The sequence below is a fragment of the Ascidiella aspersa genome, chromosome 8, assembly GCF_963924565.1.
Source record: "Ascidiella aspersa chromosome 8, kaAscAspe10.2, whole genome shotgun sequence".
Taxonomy (NCBI): Eukaryota; Metazoa; Chordata; class Ascidiacea; order Phlebobranchia; family Ascidiidae; genus Ascidiella; species Ascidiella aspersa.
Genome location: NC_139454.1, coordinates 7,397,266 through 7,413,854, shown reverse-complemented (window position 1 = coordinate 7,413,854; position 16,589 = coordinate 7,397,266). Strand labels below are relative to the sequence as shown.

At 36.3% G+C, this 16,589-nt stretch overlaps 1 protein-coding gene across 1 annotated transcript; it reads right to left on the bottom strand.

The window, feature by feature from the left end:
• Window positions 1-3,574: 3,574 nt before the first annotated feature.
• On the bottom strand, window positions 3,575-16,313 carry LOC146135595 (selenoprotein N-like). Its single transcript, XM_083395091.1, has 12 exons — window positions 14,596-16,313; window positions 14,309-14,417; window positions 14,053-14,225; window positions 13,570-13,751; window positions 12,596-12,748; window positions 11,671-11,808; window positions 9,158-9,310; window positions 8,360-8,480; window positions 7,657-7,838; window positions 6,422-6,557; window positions 5,535-5,602; window positions 3,575-3,852 (listed from the first exon to the last, which is right to left on the bottom strand). Exons 2-12 carry the CDS (start codon window positions 14,343-14,345, stop codon window positions 3,759-3,761), a joined length of 1,437 nt encoding a protein of 478 aa, XP_083251217.1. The 5' UTR covers window positions 14,346-14,417; window positions 14,596-16,313; the 3' UTR covers window positions 3,575-3,758.
• Between the last annotated feature and the right edge of the window lie 276 nt (window positions 16,314-16,589).

Here is a 16,589-nt window from a genome sequence, read left to right as displayed (position 1 = left end):
GAAAGCCTAAAAATACAACAGAACAGGACAATAATGAACAAGTTTGGAATTTTCCTAATGAAAAAATCGGGGCTGGTCTAGAATCCTTCCACATTTTTCGTCCGGGGGTTTATATTGCTAACATTATTTGGGTTAGGGTGGGTCAAGTATTATTATTATATTCATTTATTTATTGCAATTTCAATTTTTGACAACTCAGGTTGTTAGTGTAAAAAAAATATGTAGGATTCTAGATCAGCGACAAAAATCGTCTTTTTGGCTACAAAAGAAACTTTGCTTAATTTCAACTATTTGGGGTTAACATTTTAGTCCGACATACGAAGAATGTCAGCCGTCAAATTTTTGTTTGGCACATCTGGTGTAACGAGAAATATACATAAAATAAATAAAAAGCTTAATATTTTGAAATAAAAAAGGGCGCTGGTCTAGAATCCTACCACAACGAAACACCATTTGGGTTAGGGTGCGGGTTAGCGTTTGGGTTAAGGTGGGTCAAGTATTATTATTAAATATAATAATAATTGACCCACCCACACCCAAACGCTAACCCGCACCCTAACTCAAATTTTGTGCGTTGATTTTAGAACTGTGGTAGGATTCTAGACCAGCGCCTGAAAAAGCTTTAGTATAAATGAATTACATCTCAGTAACCACAATAAAATGCTAAGTGGATGCCTTTGCAGGTCAGACTACAAACTTGCTAAACGCATTAACTTGACCTAGTTAAATGCTCACTCAGTAGTCAACCGTAACAGTTGCTGCTAGGCAAATTCTCCAGCATTTGATAACCCACGTGTCGCCTTTGTTTATTTATTTTTCGCGCCAAACGGGCACCTTTATCGCCAATTTTCTTAAACAATTGCTCATTAAGCACGTGTGCGCTAAACTGAAATGTTAGTAACCGTTGTTTCCAATAAAAAAACGAAATACATAATTTTAAATAGAGGAATCAGATGGCACTGTATAAAGACAAATTGTATTGAATTCTCGACAAACTTTCGCACATAATTTAAAATTAATGTGTAACTAGGTTTCAACGAGAACAGTTGAAGATCAATTATTTTAATCTCAAGTTACGCACAATGACTGGGACTGCGTCAATGTGTTCCACGAAAAGAAAATTAGTTTAGCGACATAGACGGCTCGAAAATTTCCCTCGCGCGCTCAACATTATTTCCTAGAATGCTTTTGCAACTGTCCATTGTCTAAAAAATGAGAATCAAGAGCTGTTGCGACTTTAATAAGCATCGCCTACAAGGTTTCGTCTTCGTGCACTGAAACAAACCAAAAAAATGCCTCCTGACCTGTCACGACGTGCCACCTCATTTCTGAGGCCTCTCACGCAACGCTTTCGCACGCTATATTATGTCTTTGTTTCGCAGCACACTACAAAGCACCGAACGCACAACAGCATCACGCAAATGACGGCATGTCACGAGCGACAAGTTTGACAAGTGAGCTCGAACTCACTGCGAATTTATTTCCGAGCAGGCTTTGTAGCTGCTGGTTTTATGTTGGGCGCGCCAAATCTTTCACCAAAGCAGGTCACCACTGTCAATTTATCAAGCGCCGGTAATTGGGTCATACCTGTTTTCTTCGACTTAAGAGCTCTCTTGACCTCTGTTCACCGGATTATCGAACCTCTTGCAAACAAAACGAAACGTTGTTTATTGAAACTTAGAAGCTTTCCCTTTACGACACTAAAATGAGTTTTTTTGTTATTTGTAACAGTTAATTTGTAGCTCATTTTATACACTTTATCTTTATGTTTAAAAATAGTTCGACTTGTTTTTAAAACAAATCTACTTTCGCTTTGTCCTGACCGTGAAAACTGAAAGTTACGTGGGCCGCGTGCGGCTATTGTGCTTAACTTGGTTTGGACTTTATCAATTTTACAAACAGCCGTTTCTTATGTTGGATAATGCTTTATTGGCGTACATTTCGCGTTACACATTCTTTTTTTTCTTTGAGGGTGACGTTTTGCACAATTGTGTTCAGTCCTGGGCCAAACTTTAGGCCCAGCACGTCATTATCAAAACGCCAACCTGGCCAAGGACAGAAAGAAAAAAGTTGGCTGCAAGATACGACACGACTTCATAAGCGTCTACATAAGGGCAGATAACAATAAATCAGAAAAAAATGCTGAAATTTGGCACCATTAAAGGAAAGGGCAGCCTCCCTAAAAAAATTGCGAAATTGGATCGCCGCACGCGCGTACATGCAAATCGCAGATCATTTGCACAAAGCTGCGATTCGACCGCGTATTAGAGGCCAACAAAATACAACTATACGCCAAGCTGCTTACCATGTATGGCGCGCGATTTCACAATTCTAACTTTCGATGTAAAGCAAGCCAGTTCCTAGGCCAGTGGTCGGCAAACTTTTTTGTCGCGGCCCAAAGTATTTTTTTCAGAGCCATTGAGGCCCACTACGTAAAACCACTACGAAAACACTGGCGGATTCAGGAGATTTGTTTTTTAGGTGAAATATTACACGGCGCTTTTATGCTCAAAACTCTGCCATACCATATTATAAAACATACTATACAACAAAGAATACACGCGCGAAGCGCGAAAAAATTTTCCACATTGGGCACGTGAGTCTTTTCAAACTGCCAAATTAAAAATTCTAAGCCACACCAACATTTACAATAAAGTGCAATGAATGTAGCGGCCAACAACTACATGACAACACTTAGCTACTAAAAAGTAACTCGCGGCCCACTAAAAACGGCTCTGCGGCCCACATTTGGGCCGCGGCCCACAGTTTGCCGACCACTGGCCTAGGCTATAGTTTGCGTGTCAGCATGACATTTTGTGCTTCGGTAATCGAGCATTTTTTAAAACCCCTATATTGCTGGAATCGCCTTCTAATTCGAACGATGCCCGCGACATTTCGAATAGAGCAATGTCGGCGTGATTATTCCAAGGCCTCGCCGCCCAAAGTTTAATTAAATTTTGCTTTTTTTGTGTGTGGGTAAATGCGCTTTGTGGCAAAGTTCGTGCCGCGGCGTACATCGTGATTGCGTAAGAAAAACACGATTTCGAAAATTTGTTACCGGCGGAACAAGCACAATTTGAAAAAACAAACACTTCGCGATGAGGAAATAAGAAGTAACAGCGGCAATGCGACATGGAATGCTACTAATCGTTGCTTCTGATAAGGCAGCGCATTCGAAATATAAAAAGGGTGCAAAACTTGATTAGAAAAGCTTCAAAGTAGAAAATGATGTTAAGCATTCGTATAATAAAGGACGATGCCAATTTTGGCGGAAGAACACGTGCTTTATGATAAATCAGTTACGAAAAAACAATCAACCTAAACCAGTGGTTCTCAGCATGATGCAGAAGCTGTAAGCTTAATATAAGAGAGAATTCGGTTTAAAAATATTGGGAAAACATACCATGGTAAATCAGCGAACATTCGACTTTCTTAATAAAAAAATTCAAACGATCTGCACTTATCTTATTGTGTCAAGAATTTAAATGTTTCGAGAACCACCGATTTAAACTTACACATGAAATTCAACTCTATGCACTGCATGGTCTCTTATTGAAACATATTTTCATAGGCACATTTTTCAGGTTCAACGCGTGAAGATAACTAATAAATGCTAGTAACCGATAATCGTAGCGTACAAAGGTAAATCAATTGGATCAAGCGGGTAATTATTGCAAAAGCAAGCGTAATTAAATCGCTACGATACAAGCGTGATTAAGTTGCCAAACTGGCGCGATAAACAGTCAACGGCAAAGCAACTAAACTTCCGCAAAGAGCTGCTGCAGCCAGGGTTCTGCTTTTTGCTGGGCGTTGGTCAGAAATTCGTGGTACTCCTTTGAACCGGGTGTTGTCCTAATGGAAATAAAATGCAGCAACATAAACACCAAAAACGACACCATACTTAATGCCACTACATGTTTCTATGTGTTTCTATGTTAGAATATTCTTACTTTGAACGTTGATTTTTGTCTGTCAATTAAAGCACTTCGAACCGACAAAGAATTTATATTTATATAGTTTTTTTCAAATTGAATCACCAAATACCTTATATGTTGGTAAAAGTCCTTTTAAAAAATGTTCCTTTTAGACAAAAATGGATACGACAGTAAACAGTAACATTTACCCTTTTACAACAGCAGTTGTGATTGCCACAACACCATGCCATTGCCCGACACCAGTTTACATTCACATATTGGTTATTACTATTCCTGGCATGTTAACAAGGTTCAGACATAGGCACGGTGAAATAAATTAATCTAAAACATGACATGTAAAACAAGTGCGTTTATTACGTGGTTAGGTTGTTGCCGTGTTTTCTCGCCATGTATAATTAACTTTTTGACAATTTAAATTTTTTGATGTTTGTTATAATATAATATTGAATTCGTAAGAGAGGGACAAACTGTAGGACAAAGGCACAATAAACGAATATCCGTCATGTTTTAGCACATGCTACAGTGGCGACTTGCTTAGGCCATATTGATGACTATACCCCTGTTTTTTTGCGACATTCCTAAAAACGAAATTTAGTGTGAAAGCAAACAACTATCATATGATGTCGTTGCACTTTAAACGGCAAACGTTGTGGAGATTTACGCTTTTAAGAGCACTATACGGCAAGCGTTGAGAAAAGAAAATTCGCGTTTTCTAATTTTTGCTCTAATTAATTGCGCTTTCTATTTTGCTTTAAAAGGTATCCTTTTTTGCTTTAATAGGCGTTCGGACAAAATCATGCCGGCGTAAGTGTTTTCGGGTTGGACGTCCTCGAAAAAACAACGATTATGTTTTTTGGCAGAACTCAGAGCGACGTGAAATGTCACGCAAACTCGGTTTAACCAAAAATCGGTGACAGATGGCTGTTGACCCTGCTTTGAGTTCGCGCCTTTGGCTGTCATGAAGTACTTCGAATTATACGTATAATTTGTTCGAATCACACGTGATCACTTGACGCTACTTGTCAAACCTTAACGTTAAACCCTGTGTTGTTGACTGAAATTTTAAATAAAATGCATGTCATATTCCATAAGCAAAATTTAATATGAACCAAAAATAACCGTTTGCTTTAAGCTCATATGAACCCAAACCTAAGACCAATAGCTTCTTTTACATGCGACCTGATTTTTTTTACAATTATACTAAGTGTTGTAATGGCTTAGGTCAATGACTTAACTTAAGTGTACTTAAGTCACTGTTTTCAAATGTCTTGACTTGACTTGACTTCAGTCATTTGAGCAAAATTACTTGACTTAAGTTTTTGGACAAATGACTTGGGTTGAAATAAAGCGTTTTAATTTTATACTAATCTTCGCACATAAAAAATTTGTTTGTTATATGTTGCGTTTTCTTTATTATTTTTTCATTCAGTTACTGCTCATAATCGTACGTGTTTAAAATGTCTAATATGGACGTGACTCAAAATTGACTTGGTCTAATGATGATTTGAGTGTGACTTGGCTTGTTATTTATTTAAAAAGATTTCAGTACTTTTAAAATGACCTTTTTACAACACTGAGCAAAAAAAAAAACTGTTTTACCAGGGTTCTTCTAACGTCGCGTTCCCCATAGTATCTGCCATCCAATCGTTCGCGTTCCACGACGAAACCTGCGTACAAGTAATGAACAGATGAAAGTTAGCATTTCAATTTAATTGTAGTTAAAAGCACATCAGCAGTGATCCTACTACTGTTTACATCTGTCAAAGACAAGACACTTGAACAAATGACTGCGAATGCTTTTATTGGTATTTTACTACCAATATATAGGTATTCAAACAAAAATACAAGTAAAGTGCATTAAATAGGTGTACTTTTATTTGTCATGTGACGGAATGCGTTATTTTCCCAAGAATATTTTTCTGATATACAAACAACCGGTTTATACTCGTTTTTTTTTAAACTGTTGGTAATTACAGCCAAAACACATTTCTACGATGTAATTTTGACAGTAATATGCAATGCACTATTGGACCACAGCTAAATTTGTGAAAATAATTACATTTAGATTGTCCATTAAAATATATAAATATATAGATATCATTACATTTAATTTTGGTTGAATACACTTCTGACATTTATGCGTCGTTTTATCATTTATTATGGAACATCATAAATTAAAAAAGTGCTTATGGAAATTCATTGAGTTCTTTCGGTGTTACCAATGCTAATTAGCATAACCTAATAGGGCTTCAGTCAAAAAATGGCCACAGAATCAGTTGTTTCTATGGTTTACCAAGATATTTTCGGCCAACATTCCTAAATTAACGAATAAATGCCAGAAGTGTTCGTTCATGGATTAAATTCACGATATTTTTGAAGATTTCACAGGTTATATTTTAATACAAAAACGGATTAGGGCTCATACAGAGGGCCATTTAAAGTCTTAATAATGAGAAAAAACACAATGTTTTTCAACGTTAACGCACCACCGTTCCGTTGGGCATAACGACCATCATTTGAACAGGGAAGGTGTACGCGCTAAGAGTTAGGTTGGCGATGCGGCTGAAAGGGTCCGCCTTGTCGTCTCGTATCGTCTCCAGGCTTGTAACCAGCGACCAAGTGCTAGAACGAGAGAAAATGCTTTCAGTTGGTCAAAATTCAAAGCAGTTAAATGTGTGTGGTGGGGTACACATGTACCCGGGCGCCAAGGTACAGGGGCGCCAAAATTAGGCTTTCAAAAGCCAAAATGGGATTTTTCTTCAAATACGATGTTGTATTACAATTTGAATCGTTTTTTCGTATAAAGTAAGGTATATTATGTTGTTGTAATAGAAAATGTGATTAAACATGAAGGAGGGGTGCCAATTTTATAGTTTGAATACCCTGGCTACGCCTCTGTCAAGATCAAACGAGTGTTGTGGGGTATCATCAATTTGACACAAGTATCACATCGATACAAATTGCAGTTTGTCTGCCTTTCGTTATGCAATCGTCAAGCTTAGAAACAAAATCCTTGAAATACACATAACTCACATATGTCGAAACAGATAACATAAAAGTGTTCTATTTATCATTGCCAAACGTAAAGGGGTGGCGAAAAATTTAATCAAATTAAAAGGGGACACAGACTGAAAAGTCTGGAAACCCCATGGGATATATAACCATGCGGTGAAACACAAAAAATATTTGCGTTTCGCAGTGTTGTAATAACTTAAGTCATTGACTTGACTTAAGTGAACTTAAGTCCTTGTTTTCGAAAGACTTGGCTTGACTTGACTTAAGTCTTTTGACCAAAATGACTTGATTTGACTTAAGTCCTTTGGACAAATCACTTGAATTGGACTAAATTCATTTTGTCAAATACCTTGGGATTGAATTAAGTTTTTTTCAAACTCATCTCAAGTTTTGCACATAAAACACTTTTAATGCTGTATAATGCGTTTGTGTCATTTTTTTGTTGAGTTGTCGCTTATAACAGGACGAATTTACTAATTTTAATAGTTTACCAGTTTACTTTTGTTTCAATAACATGACTTGACATTGACTTGCTATCACAATGACTTAACTGGGACTTGACTTGAGCAACCGATGACTTGGACTGGGACTTGACTAGTTAAGTTTGCAAAATAATTTACTTAGACTTAATTTATTTTTCATGCGACTTGACTGGGACTTGAGTCATTTCAAAATGACTGGTTTACAACACTGGCGCTTCGTATACCTGACAAAGGATTCCTGCAGCAGCGCCATAACGGGCGAACTCTCAAGGGCAGTTTCCCTCAGAGTCCGCCCCGAACCTCAGCAAGACTGGTCATCCAGGGCGCCCCAGAGCACCACCTGGTGGACCAACTTTTTCTCCGCCTTTGCCAGCTCAAAGGCGCCAGAGAACTCCAGGTATTCGACCTACGTTTTAAAGGTTTTGGTGAGGGTTTTAAGCTTGAAAATTATTTGTTTTATGAATGACTTAGAGTTAATTATCTAAAGTGCGTTAAATACTTAAATTTAAAAAATATACTGTGGAAACACTATCATCACTATAGTTAAACAAATTCAGAATCAGATTTTCACTGCCAGTGAGTAGGGATAATATGCGGTTAAAACCATTCGATTTATAGCATTCTAGCAAAATAGGCATTTAAAATGTGTTTTGTAGAAAATATATTATTTCAAAAACGAAAGTACAAGGCAATTGAAAGCAAAAAGCTTTATCTGAGCACTTAGATGATTACGTTGTATTTTCTTAAGTGATTTCTCCTAATCTCTCCGTCATACCTCACAAATACAAATAAATTATAAGTACTTTAAGGGTAGCAATATTGGCAAACGTGCCGTAATTTGAAAACAAAAATCATACAGTGATTAGCAAACTTGTAAAGGCAAACGATTTCTAAAATGACAGTTTTTAGGCTAGAAGGGTGACAGACCTGTTTGAAGGGAAAGAACAGCTTCTCAATCGCGCTCATAGCTTCTTGTTCTTCCATCTGTTGGCGCCAAACAATGCGATCCAATTCCAGTGGAAAGTCCTCGCCCCTCGCCCACATTTCCCTGGTGAAAAACGTGTTTTACACATATGGGACATCATTCATTATTTCTCAATGTCGATGAGACGCTAACTGACTGTAACAATACAAAAGGAAAGGCTTCCTTTAAGTTTCCCTATCGCGTGATTAGAGCCGCTATGTTTTTTTAAAACACGTGAACATTATCTAATTGAAAAATTTATAAACTAAAGTGCCCTTTTGAGCAAGGCTTACTATCCTTTTTGTATGTTTTATCCTTTCAACAAAGATGAATACCAGATTTACCCCCAGTAAAAATGGTTCTAATTTTTTTTTTAAACGAAAGTAACAAATTAAATCAGTTATAACGTAACAATAAAATAAAGAAAAGATAAGGATGTTTCTAATTAACTAAGAACATATCAAAATCTAGTGTCGGTACCGTTAGCGACAAATAACGTTACCGACACTAGATGATAAAGAATCAATAGGCTACTATAGGCTAGCTTTGAATTAACAGTTAATCTAAACTAGGAAAGTTGGCCACCAATACCTACAGCTGGCACAATCTTTCTGCTCCGTCAACTAAAGTGAATAATTTGATTAAAAGCTAATTTATCTCCTAAAACAAGTACCTCAGGTCAAGAAAGGCTGGTTTAGAGAGTAACACAATAAGATTTGTGACTTTAAACACACGCGCCACTTAACGACAAAATGACCCACCTTCGATCCAGGATGCTGTCGTCCGCGTTCCTCAGATGCTCCGGACTGGACGGAGCCACCTGCTTGATTTCCATGAGCGGGATAAATCCGATGTCGACTTCCATGTTCCCGAAGATGCCTTCCGTTTCCCACTCCATGTCCACGTTCAACTTGCTGCCAAGTTAGAGCAGGGGTTCTTAATTTTTTTACCGCGGACCCCTAAAGATTTTTTTGCTTTGCGTGCACCAGGGTAGGCAAGGCAATTTCAAAAAGTACGACATTGATTGACGTCACAATACGAAGAGACTCTATAAATCTGTTGATTTCGGTCCAAAAAATGTGAAAGTGAAAAAGCGCATAAATACAGTCAGTGCTAAACCGTTTTATTTTTCATTAAACTGTTTTCTTTGAAAAATTAATTACTTCTTAAATATACACTTATATTTCAATCAGGCATTCATGGACCCCCTTAAACTAGTTCACGGACCACCAAGAGGTCCATAGACCCCAGTTTAAGAACCCCTGCGTTAGAGGGTAGATTAATTTCTCGGGTTGGGGGACAAAAGTTAGTCGTTTTGCTACGTGGGTATAGTGAGCGGAAGAAGCACTTGGAAGTTCGGTAAAAGTAAGAGGTGTCGAGCTAGCACTTTTATATTCACATATAAAATGGCATTCTTTGCATACGCGAAATCTATTTATTTGACATTTTTAATTAGGCACGATTGTTTTCTCGGGCGAAGAGTCTTTTGATATTTAGTTTTTCTTTTCTTTTTCGATAGCTAAAAATACATTTCTTTCTTATTAGCTGATTCTAATATAACGTAAACCTTACACCACATTTTTATACAGAAAGTTTGTCATTTGTACGGAAAGTTTGCCATTCCCAACACCAAAAGTTATGCCCTAACATCCAGGTTTCCCACTGGGGTGCCGTTTTATCCTCAAAGGTTCAAAACAAAATTAATTTTTTTAGTTAATTTTACTTTATATTAATAAATAGAAATCGCTCTTCTGGTGTAAACGAAGTATAAACCGACGTTTCGGCAGCAGATACCAGCTGACCTCCTCAGGGTTAATAATTAAAACGAAAGTGCGTTAGCCATCTTATACTGCAGAAGCAAAAAATTGAAAAAAATGTAGATAAATTTTTTTTTTTAATAATTCTAGACGTCGCTGAAGTATGCGATAAGCTGTGACGCGTCATCCGGTGCAGGACTGCGCCGTCGGACAGCGAGCGATTATCAGCTATTGCGTTATAACTACAGCGACGAATAGATTGCCGGATAGCATGAATCCTTTTTATTCATGGTGTTAGGAGATTTGTCAATCCGGAATGATTCAATGAACCGTCTTTTGTAATAGTGCGGTTCCCAGTCTAGAATTTTACAATTATCCCAATCAATTCCGTGTCGAAATTCAACCGCATGCTCTGCCAAAGCTGACCGGGATGCCCTTTCGTGGCGGACATCACGCATATGTTCCAGTTTTCTGGTATGAAAGGAACGTTTAGTTTCCCCTATGTATGTTGCTGAACAACCTCCACAGGGAATTTCATAAACAGCTCCTTGACGTTTTTCTGGTTTAACTGGATCTTCAGGTGAGGGTAAAATGTTTCCAATTTTTCTGGCCGGTTTGAAGGCTGTAGAAATGTCGTGGCTTTTAAAAATACGTTTTAGTTTTTCTCCCAGACCTGGAATGCAAGGAATAATGGCCATACCTTTAGGTTCTGGTTTAGCTGTTAAGTGGTTAGTTTTGTTATGCGGTTTGAACAACCAATCGGGGTATCCGTTTAATCTCATGGCTTTCTTAACATGTTTAATTTCGTTGGCCTCGTGTTTATGGTTACTGCAAAGTTTTGAAGCTCGATGTAGCAGCGTGTTCACAACCGAGCGTTTTAGGGTGGTCCGATCTGAAATTCAAATAGCGATCTGAATGCGTTACTTTTCTAAATATCTCGGCCGAAACGTCGGTTTATACTTCGTTTACACCAGAAGAGCGATTTCTATCTATTGATATGTTGCCTGTTGGAGCTAACTCTATTTTTACTTTATATTAGTTAGCTTTTTTCCATTTTGTACGATTAAAGATAAATCAATAACTTTTATGTACATTGTAACATCTAATAGGCGTGTTTTAAATGGTTTGTTGCGAGATTACAGTAGGCAACTTAGCGAAAGTGTCAGTTAGAGTGCAGCAGTCTATCTTTTCTCTGTAAGGTACCTCAAGCTGATAAGGTACACTTCGCCAAGTTTACGGCGGTAAGAAGGTTGCCTAACATGCCACCTAATTGTTATCAAAAGCGTGAAACATGGCCCTTTTGTAATATAGACAACGATTACAAAATGAACCCATTTTTAAATACAATACAGCTTAGATTTCAATACTTAACAAAATGCTTCATATTTTCAAGGTACATATTTTAACCTTATGAACAGTATTAAGTTTAATTTTGCACAATTCCCGTACAAAAGAGACAGCTTTAAATAAGCGAACTGTAGTTCGAAAGTTTGGACTTTTGGATACTTTACGCTTACTGTTGGTTGGGCACGTAGAAGTGAAAGTCTCGAACGTGCGAGGCGTCTCTGGAAATCACGAGGTGCCCGGTGAACTGGGAAGGGGTGAACCAGAAGGGTTTGCGGGGCGGTTTGTTGAGCTGGAACTCGCAGTGGAACCTTAAAAAGGTTAACGTATAATGTTCGCTGAATCTATAAGTCGTAGAGTGGTGGGAGAGAAATTTACACAGGACTTAAAACGTTTTGGTCGAAAAAAAATCCGTAAAAGTAGTGATATGAGGTAATGTGAGATTATAGCCGATTGCCTGGTGTTATTATCGGACTATCGGTACTCTGTAGTGGTTTCGGTGCCGATATAAATTAAATTTGAGCATTTCAGTCCTGGTTTGCGATTGAACTGAGAGTTTTTCACTTTGAAAGAAACGTTTTTACACAAAATAGTACATCAACTGTAAAGGTTACCACAGCCTAACAAAGTTTTCCTAAAACATTACGGGCGAACGCTTCAATTTAATTGCTTATTTCAATAGTAATAGTCATTCTTTAGGTATCGAAATTGCAGCACTTCCTATCTAAAATACGAAGTAACGGTTTGAAATATAATATAAAGTTTTGGACGTACCAGGTAAAAAAGTACGACTAATTGTGGCCATAATCTTTTAACGAGAAACATATTAAATCCCATACAGAAGTGGAAAGAATTGTATGAATGGTGTGTATAAATCTTAACGAAAACAAATAAAGTAAAAAAGGTCAAGAACCTTTAATATTTTTTTAAGATTTGTTGAACGATCTCTAATTTTGTAAGCGCTCCATGTTTGCCTTCGCGTCACCTTCAACCATTATACTGAATAAATCCAAATAATAAATGTTTAAAATTCGCAGTTGATATGCCGACTATCCCGTTTTTCACAGCCGAAATAATACGAAGTCGACGTTCGCGCACCTGAAGTAAATATCCAAATAAACCGGACTTTCGGCCTTGACAACCGCCACGCCACCTTGTGGAGGAAATCGCATTGTGACGAAGGGTTGCGGGTGAAATGTTGACAGTAGTTTGTGTGCCAACGATTCAATCTCCGTCTGTGGCGCAGGAGGCCTAGACACAGCAACAAAGCGTGATGAACGGTGTCCGGTATGCACACAGAGCTTGAAATACAAAAGGTGTACAGGCTGGCTTTTGCTGCGCCCTGGAACAAAAATCCTGCAACCCTAGCTTGGTGTTTTTTTAACTTTTAGTATCGCTACTCCTGAGAAAAACTTTGTTTTTAATTTTATTTTTTAAGTAATTTATTTTTGTTTTTTCAAGGTTCAAATTCCCTCTTTAGAATTTTTTTCGGTTGATATATGAATAAATAAAACTCAAATGAACTAAGAACTTTTCGCCACTTTAATAAATAAACAAAGGCTTATGATGGGTCGAACCAAAGAAGAAATAGCAATAATTAATCTTGACAAGTCACCCTGAGGTTCTTGAGTCCGCTAACAATAATAATTCGATTTAAAATTATCAAAAATTTAAACAATTTGAAAGGCTGGAAATTTCTCCTTTGTGAACTCATACCATTGTAAAATAACCCCCATAAAATTGCCAATTTACTCTATTTTCTAGTGATTACCCACCTGTTAAAAACACTGCCATAGACCTTTGAGGAAAACCCAGGATTTAAATGAAATGCATATAGTTTGACAGATACAGGAGTGTTTTAACTCACCATTAAACAAAACAAAACGTGAACCTTACTATAACAAATGGTAAAACTAAAACTTTCATTTTTTAATGCTTAACAAAGTTTGGAATTAATGGGTATAATTTGTAATAAAAAAATTGCAGATGCTATCCAAATCAGTAAAAACGTTTGCTTAGTTTAACTTTTAAAGAACTGACTACTTATTTTACTTGGTCATATTTTTCCTTACTCAAATCTTGAACTTGACAATTCCTCAGACGTTTGAGGTATTAACCAATAAGGCTTCCCAACTTCAAGAGCACGCTCGTTGAAAGGCAAAAAACAGCTGAAATCCTCAGCATAAAGTTCCAAATATTGTTGATTAACTTTCCTCCAGCTTGTCAACCCTTCAAACTCCCTTGAGTATTTAAACTGCAAAAAACAGCCTATAAACCTACTAGTATTTAAACAAGTAAAATTTCCTGTGAGTAAAGACACTGAGGTGTCTTTAACCAACAATATAAGGACCAAATAATAAATAGCTTAATTTGCATACTTTAAGAAGTTTGTATCAAAACAGTTTTCATTATTGATATAACTCTCACAAATAAATAGATTTCCGTTAAGCTTATGTGCTTATAGCCCCGAAGTAATCCATCCAGATAACACTACACTATAAAATTCAATTAAAAAGTCTAAAACTAATTTTCATGATAACATCAGTAAAACATACCATTGGTGATCCAAATTGAGGATCCTTTGTGGTCTGACTCATTGACGATAACACCAAAGGGCTCATAGAAGATTTTACAAGTAATATTTCATCTACAAGTGGATTATGTTTCTTTTCTTGTTTTTCAGACAAAGGTGCCCCAGTAAATGTTGCAGGATTGTTTTGAACGTTTTCTAAAAAATGTTTGTCAATTTTTTTTATGAGATTTTTTAATGAAACAACCCAGTCTACTACTCTTAACACAAAGTGTGTATACCTAGTAAATCTTGAGCTATAAATTTGAATTCTTCCATAGAAATGGCATTATTCCCATCTTTATCATATTTCTTAAAAAGATCAAGGTAGTTTTCTTTCTCCGATAAAATCTAAACAACATATTATATGTTTTTAGTTGATAAAGTATGTATTATTTTACATAGTCTATAACTTTTTGCCATTTCATGTATGTCATACAACCAAATTTACTTTAACTTTATTGATTACAAAATATACATATTTTATTACTATAGCTACACTTTTAGCTAAAGATGAAATAGGTCTTACATTTTGTGAAACATTTATAAAAAAGATTTTCAATGCTATGGCACAGAAAATACCAAAAAATGCTATTGCTCCAATCCAGTGAAAATATTTATCGCCTTTAGATAAATCGCTTTTTTGTTGCCTTACACCATCTGCAAAAATATAATTAAGTTTGAAAAGAAGTACATCCACAAATTGAACTCTGCTTTATGTTAATTTAATTAGTATCAGTTGTCTGGTTATATATTATTAAAGCTAAACAAATATTCTGTAATTTATAGCCTTAAAAACTCATTACTTAAAGTTTAAGGCCAATTCATAACTATAAAACCCTTACCTTTTTTGACACTTTTCTGGTGTGCCATTTCTATTTGTTTGTAAACCTACATCTTTAATCAAAAAACTACTCTGAAATCAGTATTTTACTCTAATAAGATGAAAACAATAAAACAATGAAGTCAATAGTCTAATACAAATCACCCATGTAAATTGGGTGTTGTAAATTAAAACGAGCCATAGACAAGGTAAATCATTTAGAAAAGTTAATTAAATATTTACCAATCCTTACGAGAAGATAACACTATTGCACTAACAGCACAAGCGACGAATAACAAACAACAATCATAACAATATAACGTGCATTAAACAGGGAAATACCCACAAACAAACCTTTGAGAGTGGGTTATCCGTAGATGGGCGTTGGCGGATCTACAGGGCGAGTGGTAAAATATTAATGTGAAAAAGCGGAAGACAGCAAAAAAAGGAAAATTATAAACCTGACAGAAACTTTACAATAAATGCAAAATGTACACAGGACCGTCAACATTCGCAAAAAGTGTTCACTATATATTCTGTGTAGCGGTAGCCCTTTTCCGTTATATTAACAAATGAAATTGTGTGTAACATCGCTTCAGTATCCAGTCTGGATGATCGAACAAAAACTGAATTACATGAGTGGATTTGGTAAATTAAGATTGGAGAGCTACCAGGCATGTTAGTACGGTATAGAAGCATATTAGCCCTATGTTTATTAGCCCCTAAATTTTTTTAATGCTAATTGGAAAAGTAGGGAATCTTATCAAACACGAAAAGCAAGAGTACCATATAAACACGGTGGAGGGAGGAAAATAATTTTCATAAACTTTTTGCTCACATTTATTATAAGGCTAAAATGGCCGATCTGCGAAAAACTAAGAACAAGACCTCAGAAAGTACCTCGAAATCGAATAACACACTCGAGCAACGCTTATTGTTTTGAAGTTTTTTCCCGACAAACTTAAAAAAAAGACATAGTAAGAGAATAAAAGTTTGTGGAATCTGTATTTTTTTACCGCAGACAAAATGTCGTCTTTCGAGTCACTGTTAAGCGTATCTATTGCAACGTTGTGATACCGGACACAAATCGACAATTTTGCGAAAAATATAGTTTTTTGGTATGTTATGTCTTATGTGATTAATTTAGGAACACGTTCGTTACAGCGTTTAGTGTAATTATACTAAATTCAGGTTTGGTATTCTCCGAAAAATAAAAAATTGACCCTTGAAGTGAATTGCAAGTCTCTTATACGTATCCTACACAAGGGTTTAGGTCGATGAAAGACGAAAGCGGTTTCTTAAGTTTCTTTAAAAGACTAAATCAAAAACCTCGATCAAGTTAAACAGACACTTTTACAACAAACTCCCACTAAATCTCTTTCACCAAGAATGTAGGCTATAGACTTACTACAAGCACAGCGGTTAAAATGGTGTTCCGGTAAGAGTAGTACTGCCAGAACGGGTTTAGGAACCTAATAGTAAAAATATGTTATTTTTTTAAAAGGTCATGTCCCAATCTGTTTTTTCCCATTTTAATTTTAATCATTTAGTTTAGTATAAAAAAAAATCGTTTCCGTTTTTCTCATGCAGTATGTCATTTTTGTTTTTTTGCGAATCTCATTTTACGTGTTGTTATGTTGGAATCCACTTGTTTGTTTTTTTCAAAAATATCCCGTTCGTCCAATGGTACTTTTTTATAC